The following is a 9,443-nucleotide window of genomic DNA, read 5'->3' as shown; positions in this document are numbered from 1 at the left end:
CGGACGCGCTCGGCACGGACATCGCGTCAAAGGTATCGTCATTAGGGAAAAAAAAGTTCGCAGGCTGTTGGCACAAGCTGCTAGTCCGCTACTCTCTCTGACAAATCAGAACAGCCTTGCAAGCGGCTCAAATGGTCACACCTCTCATATTCGGAGTCGGCGTCGTTGCGGCTGGCTTGGCGGCACGACAAGGCTTGCGATCGGCAGCAAGAAGTGGAACACAATTATCGCCTCTGCTGCAAAGGATAGCAGGCACTCATGGCGCTTCCGCTGTACAAGACGAGCTCGCCGGACCATGGATCAAGGGAGGATTCCAGATAAAGATGGATAGGAAGGAAGCCATCAATATACTCGGCTTGAAGCATGCGCCTCGTCATCACCGGACGGCATTTGCTGACCTATGACTTGCAGGGAGTCACACTTGACCAGCAAGAAGTTGAAAGAGCAGCATCGTAAGATCATGCTTGCCAATCATCCGGATCGAGGCGGCAGTCCGTTCTTGGCGAGCAAGATCAACGAGTACGCGTGATCGCGACCTATGTAGGACTTGCGCTGACTCTGTCGCAGAGCCAAAGATCTGCTAGACAGACAGACAAGATGAGCCTTGTCGACTGCTCGCATCTGTGTGCAAAGCATGTTGTAGTGATTATGTACCTTCGCCCACTCGGCCTACCATATCGTCACTCAGTGCTAGTCTCACCGTAACCACTCAGCGTTCCATACTATCCGCAGCTGATTGAACAGGTAAAGCAGTTTTGTATTTGGAAAATCTAACAGCGCAAGCTTACAGCTCGTCGCGATCATGCAAAGGTTCGTCAGATTCGCCGCCCGGGCCACCAGGACCACCTTGACCAGCGTAAAGCTTGGATGTGATGGGGCTGATCGCGCTCGAAGCAGCTTCTCTCTGCTCATCAAAGTCTTCGGCAGTCGCTGTCGCGCCATTCTCATCGAGCCATTCTTGACGGGTCTTGAGTTCTGCTTCGATCGTCTTGCGGTCATCACCGTCGATCTTGCCGCCGAGTCCTTCCTGATCAGCCAACTGAGACTTGAGACCAAAGATGAAGGCCTCCAATTGGTTGCGAGCTTCGACCTTCTTTCGCGCAGCCTCGTCCTGGTCGGCATATTCTTCTGCCTCCTTGACCATGCGGTCAATGTCTTCTTGAGACAGTCTGCCCTTGTCGTTGGTGATCGTGATGGTCTCCGACTTGCCAGTGCCCTTATCGGCAGCAGCAACCTTCATGATACCATTGGCGTCAATCTCGAAGCTGACCTCAATTTGAGGAACGCCACGAGGCGAAGGCGGGATTCTGTAGCTCTGCGTCAGAACTCGCCACGAAAAAAACCGAACGCAAACCTACCCGGTAAGCTCGAACTTGCCAAGCTGATGGTTGTCTCTGGTCATTGATCGCTCGCCTTCGAAGACTTGAATCAAAACGACTGGCTGGTTGTCAGCTGCGGTAGAGAAGATCTGAGACTTCTTGGTCGGGACGACGGTGTTGCGGCCGATGAGCTTAGTCATGACACCACCAGTGGTCTCGATTCCGAGCGTGAGCGGGCAGACATCGATGAGGACCATGTCGCTGAGACCTTCTTCGCCCGAGAGAATACCACCTTGAACGGCGGCACCATAAGCGACAGCCTCATCGGGGTTGATGCCCTTGGAAGGCTCCTTGCCATCGAAGTACTCCTTGAGGAGCTGCTGGACCTTTGGAATACGCGTAGAGCCGCCGACAAGAACGACATCGTCGACATCTTCCTTCTTGACATTGGCATCCTTGAGGACTTGCTCGACCGGCTTCATTGTCTTTCTGAAGAGGTCAATGTTGAGCTCCTCGAACTTGGCACGGGTGAGCGTCTCTGAAAGGTCTTCGCCTTCGAAGAAAGACTCGATTTCGAGACGAGTCGACATCTGAGACGAGAGGGTACGCTTTGCCTTTTCGACTTCACGTTTTAGCTTGCCGATCGTGCGCTGGTTCTTGGTGATATCTGCACCGTTGTGCTTGCGAGCCCATTGCTTCACAAAGTAGTCGATGACTCGGTTGTCAAAGTCTTCACCACCGAGATGGGTGTCACCTGCCGTCGCCAGAACCTCAAAGACGCCATCATCGATCGAAAGGAGGGAGACATCGAAAGTACCACCACCGAGATCGTAGACGATGATCTGACGTTCGCCACCCGTCTTGTCAAGACCGTAGGCAATTGCTGCTGCGGTGGGTTCGTTGACAATACGCATGACATTGAGGCCGGCAATGACGCCGGCGTCCTTAGTAGCTTGTCTTTGTGCGTCATTGAAGTAAGCCGGGACGGTGACGACGGCATGAGTGACTTTATGACCGAGATAGGCTTCTGCCGTCTCTTTCATCTTGCCAAGGATCATGGCTGAGATCTCTTCAGGTGTGAAGGTACGTGTCTCGCCGGCGACCTTGACTTGAATGTTGGGCTTTCCGGCCTTGTCAACAACCTTGAAAGGGTAGTGCTTCATGTCCTTTTGAACGTCCTTGTCGTTGAAAGCGCGGCCGATCAGTCGCTTCGCGTCGAAGATGGTGTTGTACGGGTTCTGTGCTGCCTGGTTCTTTGCTCCGTCGCCGACCATTCGCTCGCCAGAGTCTGCTGCGAACCCGACATACGAGGGCGTAATACGATTGCCTTGATCACTGCGCGTCGCCAGGCAGTCAGCTAACACTCTCGCAGCAGCGTCGGATCAAGGCGTGACCGAGGCAATTGCAGATAGCGCATAGCCCTAGTGCACGCCTTGTACAGACGAAGGAGGCTCACTTGGTAAGAATCTCTACACGGCCTTGCTTTTGAACACTTGTGGCGCACGCGACCACGTCAGTCCATCTCAACGGCAGTATAGGCCACGAGGCTCACCCAACGCATGAATAGGTCGTTCCGAGATCGATACCGATGACTGTGCCTATCTGTGGGACCAAGACATGGTGTTAGCGCTGCTCTGTGAGCTCACAAAGGGGTGTGACGTGGCGAGTCTGTTGTCAGGTCGTCACCGTGCTTGCGCGGGCGAGAGCCAGGCTGGAGCAGTATGAGAGCATCGCTGGAGCTGCGCTAAAGCGGAGGAGATGGTCAAGAAGTACTTACGTCTTCTTTCGCCTCTGCAGCTACGCCGCTAGGCGCTGAGATGACCAAGAGTGCGATGGCAACCGTTGTCGCCGCAGCTGCGAGCGAGGCCAGCTTGCTGACCCATCGCGAGCTTGTACGACTCGTGCTCCTGCACTGTGGCGGCCTGACTGTGACTCGCGTCATCTTGACTGTGTGAGCAGTTGATGTGAGGCGGAAGAAAAAGCGCGCACACCGTCGCGATGTCGCGAAAAAGCTCCACGTCGGCAAAAAATGGACACGGACGACGTGTTCGTGGCAAAAGGACATAGCTACATTTCATACATCACTGCTGACTAGCACCGTATGCGCGCGGGAGGTAAGCTGCCCATTCTTCTGTCGAAAGGGGTGGCATCTCTAGCCCGCTAAGATCGTTGCTGTACGAGCGTGCGTAGCCAGAATAATCATTCGCTGGCAGTGGTGAATGCATCGGTATTTGGCCATAGATGCTTTTCTGTGGATACAGACCATGCGTAGGCGTGCTTGATGGTGGCATGTTATTGTAAGAAGGGACTGATGACGGCTTTTGCATGTAATTAAATGCGACGGACGGATCGTCTGCATAGAACGAAGTGAGCAGATCCGATTGCTGCTGATCTGACATGACAGGATTAGAACCTGATGACGGTGTCTGACTTGGCATAATTTGGCTCGGTGCAGCTAGTGGCGATTGCGCGAGCACCTGCGAATACTGGGGGTGGCGCTGAGAATTGTATAAGATACTTTGCTGTTTCGCTTGTGCCACAGCATCCGCTTGGGCGTGCTGCATAGTATCGCTTGAGCCGGACGTTGGACGAGCTGCACTTCGCGAGCCCTTTGATTTGCGACGAGCTAGGTTCTCAGTCGAGCGCGACGACGTGGATGCAAATTGCTCGAGATCGGAGGTGGCTAAATCATCCGCAGTACGCTTGCGTGCTGGTGTGGCTGACGTATCTAGCGTGGCCCGAAGTGGTACAGCTTCTTCGGGATCGATGCCGCGTAGATCAACGAGGCCGTCGAGTAGCTGCAGATGACGCTGTGACGCTGCCCAGGTGATCGCCATACCTGCCATTGCTTTCATGCAACGAGCAAGACTGACTTTGGCAACATGGCCACGGTGTCCAGCGAGCGAGGCGTTGCTGACGTGAACGATGGCAGCTTGGAAAATCGGATATATTATAAAGGGCGAAGCTTGCCGCATGCCGTAATGCTTCAAGTACGACATGACGATTGCGCTGATGCTGTTAGCCGCCGTTGTACTAATCGTGTGGCTGGGTACCGAGGCAGGCGGCTGCGCCGCATTAGGACCAGGTACAAAGGGTCGGTGGAGCAGGATGAGCGCGCAGTAGAAGCTGCAATGGAGCGTCATGATGTGGGGAACCGGTACTGCTGTACTTTCGACATTGTAGCGAAGATGGGTGGGAAGCCTTGTGTACCACTTTGCAAGACTTGAGTCCAGCATGGACAGGAGCGTTTCGCTACTTTGACCGATGACCCGTATCCGGATGGCATACACATTGCCGATGATGCGGGACAGGATGACAGCAAGCGACGCCGATTCATTGAAGCATGTCAGTGCGTGCGAGACGCTCGGTTGACTTGAGACATCGGCAATCATGTTTTGCGCTGGCATTGCGTCCATCAGCGGCATCGTTGGGGCCTCGCTCAACAAGGTGCCATCGGGTCGTATTGGCTGCCAGGGACAATGTTCTTCCTCGTTAACCTCTGTGCTCGGTAAGGCGGTATCAAAATCTCGCTCGAAGATCATCATCTGGTAGCTATATATCAGCAAATCGATGTTCTTGACCCGAATGATACGCACAGGTCGGCCGATAAAGGCGGAGACATACTTGTCCATCAGTATGCATCCATACCAGACTCGTTTCCGGACGAGCTTGTCGATATGTGAGAATTTAGAAACCGGCATGAACCACCTCTCGACGTCACGAAACAGGCCGAGATCCTGTGCAATTCGAGTCGCCATTCCGACATAGAGCCAGCTCTGGGACAGACGACTGCAGCCGGCCTCGCGGAGCGAGATGAGAAGTAATGCTTGGACAGTCGTCATTCGTGTTGCAGCAGCATCGGCAACGAGGAGCGACTTTGCGTACAGCATCCAGTCATCGCCACTCGTCCAGTAAGTCTGCTGGCTCCTTGGCTCTTTGGCTGCATTCCAGTAACGATAGGTTACCGCGTAGATTGCCACCAAAAGCAATGTTGGTACTCGATCCGGACCAGCTGAAAGAGGCACAATCGCGCCGTTGCGATGATCTTGCATCGTGTTGTCAAATTGACGCTGGAAATCGTTCCGATGGAGTATGGGCATGTAAGGATGTACATATGTCCAGTAGAGCTGTAGTAATGTCCTCTGATCGGCTTCACTCGGTAGCGCTTGCTGGCATTCTGTGATTCTATCGCCGTAGTCTTGAGCGTATGTTTGAGGCACAAGAGGCGGCGGCCAGCTGCCCATCCTGGGGAACTGCCAGGTAAAGTCTTTGAAAATGCTACTCTTTGACAGCATGTACAGGCCGCTCGAACGACCATGGTATCTGATCTCTTGATGCTCGTTGACAGATAGCTGTCCGATGACATCTGCCAGCTCTGACATTTCGTCTGGACGAACCTCGCTGCCAGCAGCAGCATCATAAGTCGCCGTGCCGGTATGTAATATCCTGCCTTTGGGCGATGAGCGCGCGGCATCTGAGGGTCGCTCGTTGCCACTCTTCGGCGTCGAGCCAGCCGGTGAGTGAATAGAGTGCTTTCTGCTACCAGCCGATCCGTGCGCGGGAAGCTTGAGTTCCTCGTGAAGCTTCCTTTTGAACGTGTCCTCGTCTTCGATGTCTGACAAGTCGCCGTGATCTTGGCCAAGCATAGGCGCGTCTGCCCCTTGGCTCAGCGCAATTTGTGAACTAAACTCGGCTCTCTGCAGCCTCTGTTGAGCTGGAAGCGAGTAGGGCGGGTTGAGCTCGGCTTGGGGTATATTCCAGATCTTGCGCGGCTTCCCATCAGATCCTAGCTGCGTGGTAGCCTCGAGATCTTGCTTGAGTAAGTCGCGCGCTTCATCATCGCCGAGCAATCTGCTCGGCTGCATCAATCGTTCGTTCAGGATGTGCAATAATCGGACTCACTCTGTCAGCAGAAGCTGAGCTCGCGGGTCGGGACTTGAGACAAGGTGGCCAAGCAAAGTTTCCATTCGATGCAAGCGCGATTCGAGCAGATTGATGTAGCCTCTCGGTGGTCCTCGCTTACGTGTCGGCCCCAAGTAGGTGCATTCGGTGTTCAGTGCGATGCAGTTCTGGCATCTGCTCAGAGGCTTGCCATCAGGTCCATCTTGCCGCTGACATTTACACTTTTGGCGACGGCAGCCATCGCAAGCTTTGCTGCTTCGTCTTTTGACCTTTTGATCAGCTTTGCGCGAGCCTGGCTCTCTATCCTGATCGCTCTCGCCATCGTCTGAGCCGCTGCCCATCGCATCTCGGCCGAATTGAGCATTCGTGGCGTATGGGACTTGAGCGTAGCTTGCGTGACTGGAGATGCCTTGCGCAGGCAGACCATATACGTCCGAGGCAGGTATGCTCGAGTAGTAAGGATTCATGCTAGCCAGCGACAGAACGCTGCCGAATGGCTCGGCTCTTCGGATAATTAACCCGAAGGAGACGCGCGGGTAGCCATCACGTCACTGACTCGTATTTAATCAAGCCTTGCATCCCCCTCGTATGAACCACTTTACTCCTGAACCCTCGCCGCTGGCTCCTCTGAAACTCCGATGAAAAAGCTGTGCATTTGCAGACCGTGAAGGCGTATGATGCCGCATATATATCCGCCATCAGCCGATCCAGTCCTCACGGTTGCCACTTTCAAGCGTAGCACAAGATGAACATGACACGCAAGCTCGCCTTTGGTCTCACGCTTGTCTGCGCAGCCTTCATGATTGTGGAAGCCGGTCAGATCCAGTATGTCAGCCGGTCAGAAGTGACTCCGAGCCGATCTGACGTGGGGCGTGCCAAACAGCGGTTCACCGGCCGCATCGTGCTCAGATCAGCACTGTCTCCCTGCACATTCACCAGCAGACAGATGCTCTCCCCAGACTGGTCAGTGCGAACCTCGATGCACGCTTTGGCTGAGTATGCAACAATCGCAGGCAAATGCACCTTCAGCGGCCTCGCATGCTGCTGAGCCTGGCTCATACGCACAGTCTGTCATACGAGCTATGTGAATCGTATGCGATGATCTTGTACCATGAAGCGACTAATGCAGGTCCCTGTGGAGCATGCAGGGCGATTCTGAGGGACTGTAACGGCAAGAGCTCCAAGCCCGAAGCGCAAACGCGCAAAATCGAGATGCATTGTGTGCGGCAGCCAACGAATCAGGACACACAGAATGTTACTGAAGTTTGTGGCCATTGCAATCTGCGCGGTTCAGTTCTCTAATGCTGCAGTCATCGAGCGCCTCGTGTAAGCCGTCTCAAGCCCAATCTGGCCAGTCTCACGGGTTGGCAGGTGCTTTGAGAAGTTATGCTTCTCTAACATTGCGGATGACACATGCGATGCGGGCACTCGTAAGCGCGACAGTTTCGATTGCGCCTTGCTTGACAGTGCGTACAGAACACTGTGGAGTCAGCGGCAAAATCTGCTGCACGATCCAAGATATCAACGGCTAGCCTCAGCTTGTTGGATTCGCGCGAGAGTACTCGCGCTCGGTAGATAGAAGTCATGATGCAATCAGGCGTGGTTCCTCATTGCAGATGACCTGCGAATCAGCCATTTGGCCGAGGTGAAACGAAGGAGCGTTGCGTTGCCGATGCGCCCGACTTGCCGATTCATTGACTCGTCACCCCGTTGCTCAATCCCGGTCTGATACAAGACTTTCGCTCGTTGATCTCCTTGGGGGACCATGTTCGCAAAACCAGAGTTGACGATGCTTTGCCTCTTTGGGTTGCTTTTCGCCTTCTGTACTGCCATCCCGACAAACGTCGTCAAGGAGACCTCGCTCGAGAAACGTTTCTCGGGCTGGCATCACATCGTGTTCAGTATTGATGGCTTTGGCGTTGCGGCCGAATGGGATCTTGCTGCATATGACCCGGTATGATGTTCGATTGAGATATCTGAAAGTCGGACTGATGCGTAAGCAGCCCTGGGTTCGTGGGCCTACCTATCCGACGGTCGTGGACCACCATACGGATGCCTATGGTACACATTGGGTCGCATGGCAGGTGTGCGCCCAGCATCTTTTTCTCGACGGCGTAGAGCTGATTTTGACAAACATAGGTCAAGAGCACTTTTGGGCTTGCGAAGCTTGACATGACGATCGGTATCGCGTATAACGATTCAGGCGACTACCCCTCTCCCAACGCCTTCAATGTCTGGGAAAAGAGCACGTACGACTATGAAGGCAGCGGCAACACAACATTTTCCGTGAGTGCTTACTGGCTCGGTCACGCGCTCCGATCGCTGAAGTCGTGAGGCTAGGCTACCGGTGGTGATTGCAGTATGACCGTCGATGGCGTCAACGTCTATTGGTGGTGGTACGATCATGTATAGGCTTGCAACGAGAGCTGATTCAGACTTTCATCCTCGACGGAGCCTGACTCGTGTGACTTTTCAAGAAAGATTTGTTCAGGCCTGGCTTCTATCAATAATCCTCGATCAATCAATCGCAGTGCTCGTGGACGGGTTGTGAATGGCGCCGGAAGTGGCGTAGAGGCATGATTGCGATCAAAGGTGCACGTCAGGATATGACTGGTCGACCAATCGACGCGCGTTTCGTGCTTTCTCGTCCACGCCAGGATGGCCTGGCTTAGCAGCAATGACATCGACGTGCAAGATCTTATCCAGTTCAACACCTTCCTAGCGACCATGCTGACGCTCGTCTCGAGCTTCCCGGGGACCTCTGAAGCGCTCGACAACGTCATGTCGGGTCTCGTTGGACTTGTCGCGCTGGTCAATTCTGTCGTGGTGCCACTGTACGCCCGACGACTGCGAAAGTCGAGGAAGCAGCGCCTGCTTGATCTCTGGCATCATTCGTCGAGCGAGCAGCAGCCCGCTACCGTACCGCCCTCGCTAGGTAAGCACGGCAGCGTCGAAGAGCCCAAAAGGGCTCAAAGTGAGGCAGGCAGCGACATCTGGCTCAATGCTGCTCTGCTGACCAAGTGGCTCATCGCTATTGCTGTGCTCGTCATCTCACTCTGCATATGCGCACTTCAGATCGAGAACGCTGGCCACAAGAGGATGCTATCTGTGCTCAAGTTCTCGGTCTTGTTTCTAGCGACAATCAACGGCTATGCAATGACATGGCTCGTCAAGCGCCTCTCTACTAGACTATCACATTCATGGCTATGAACACGCACTCTG

General features: G+C 54.2%; 4 protein-coding genes across 4 annotated transcripts; 2 read left to right on the top strand and 2 right to left on the bottom strand.

Annotated features, from left to right (window-relative positions):
* Positions 1–89: 89 nt before the first annotated feature.
* On the top strand, positions 90–659 carry L969DRAFT_88922 (uncharacterized protein). Its single transcript, XM_014711559.1, has 3 exons — positions 90–361; positions 412–519; positions 568–659. The coding sequence occupies exons 1-3, from the start codon at positions 132–134 to the stop codon at positions 599–601; spliced, it is 372 nt and encodes a 123-aa protein (XP_014567045.1). The 5' UTR covers positions 90–131; the 3' UTR covers positions 602–659.
* An 84-nt stretch (positions 660–743) lies between these two features.
* L969DRAFT_88921 (uncharacterized protein) lies at positions 744–3,305 on the bottom strand. Its single transcript, XM_014711558.1, has 5 exons — positions 3,097–3,305; positions 2,872–2,921; positions 2,776–2,811; positions 1,359–2,654; positions 744–1,307 (listed from the first exon to the last, which is right to left on the bottom strand). Exons 1-5 carry the CDS (start codon positions 3,259–3,261, stop codon positions 785–787), a joined length of 2,070 nt encoding a protein of 689 aa, XP_014567044.1. The 5' UTR covers positions 3,262–3,305; the 3' UTR covers positions 744–784.
* Positions 3,306–3,368: 63 nt separating this feature from the next.
* L969DRAFT_76668 (uncharacterized protein) lies at positions 3,369–6,724 on the bottom strand. The gene is made up of 3 exons (XM_014711557.1): positions 6,222–6,724; positions 4,916–6,170; positions 3,369–4,864 (listed from the first exon to the last, which is right to left on the bottom strand). The coding sequence occupies exons 1-3, from the start codon at positions 6,686–6,688 to the stop codon at positions 3,401–3,403; spliced, it is 3,186 nt and encodes a 1,061-aa protein (XP_014567043.1). The 5' UTR covers positions 6,689–6,724; the 3' UTR covers positions 3,369–3,400.
* Positions 6,725–7,986: 1,262 nt separating this feature from the next.
* On the top strand, positions 7,987–9,431 carry L969DRAFT_95556 (uncharacterized protein; the record flags this gene model as incomplete). The annotated part of the gene is made up of 5 exons (XM_014711556.1): positions 7,987–8,175; positions 8,361–8,507; positions 8,562–8,617; positions 8,879–9,156; positions 9,205–9,431. The coding sequence occupies 5 exons, from the start codon at positions 7,987–7,989 to the stop codon at positions 9,429–9,431; spliced, it is 897 nt and encodes a 298-aa protein (XP_014567042.1).
* Positions 9,432–9,443: the final 12 nt, after the last annotated feature.

The sequence above is a fragment of the Mixia osmundae genome (genome assembly GCF_000708205.1).
Source record: "Mixia osmundae IAM 14324 unplaced genomic scaffold scaffold_7, whole genome shotgun sequence".
NCBI lineage: Eukaryota > Fungi > Basidiomycota > Mixiomycetes > Mixiales > Mixiaceae > Mixia > Mixia osmundae.
Note: the sequence above shows the minus strand (reverse complement) of the source record. Positions and strands in the feature narration are given on the sequence as shown.

Excerpts from the sequence above, each read along its gene's own strand:
- L969DRAFT_88922 (XM_014711559.1), top strand. The coding sequence starts at position 132 with ATGGTCACACCTCTCATATTCGGAGTCGGCGTCGTTGCGGCTGGCTTG. Across the intron at positions 362-411 it reads ATCAATATACTCGGCTTGAA|GGAGTCACACTTGACCAGCA; the intron begins GCATGCGCCTCG and ends TATGACTTGCAG. Across the intron at positions 520-567 it reads TTGGCGAGCAAGATCAACGA|AGCCAAAGATCTGCTAGACA; the intron begins GTACGCGTGATC and ends ACTCTGTCGCAG.
- L969DRAFT_88921 (XM_014711558.1), bottom strand. The coding sequence starts at position 3,261 with ATGACGCGAGTCACAGTCAGGCCGCCACAGTGCAGGAGCACGAGTCGT. Across the intron at positions 2,655-2,775 it reads CGTGTAGAGATTCTTACCAA|TGATCAAGGCAATCGTATTA; the intron begins GTGAGCCTCCTT and ends GGCGACGCGCAG. Across the intron at positions 1,308-1,358 it reads GGCAAGTTCGAGCTTACCGG|AATCCCGCCTTCGCCTCGTG; the intron begins GTAGGTTTGCGT and ends GCAGAGCTACAG.
- L969DRAFT_76668 (XM_014711557.1), bottom strand. The coding sequence starts at position 6,688 with ATGAATCCTTACTACTCGAGCATACCTGCCTCGGACGTATATGGTCTG. Across the intron at positions 6,171-6,221 it reads GCTCAGCTTCTGCTGACAGA|ATTGCTCGGCGATGATGAAG; the intron begins GTGAGTCCGATT and ends GCAGCCGAGCAG. Across the intron at positions 4,865-4,915 it reads CCGCCTTTATCGGCCGACCT|ATGATGATCTTCGAGCGAGA; the intron begins GTGCGTATCATT and ends TATAGCTACCAG.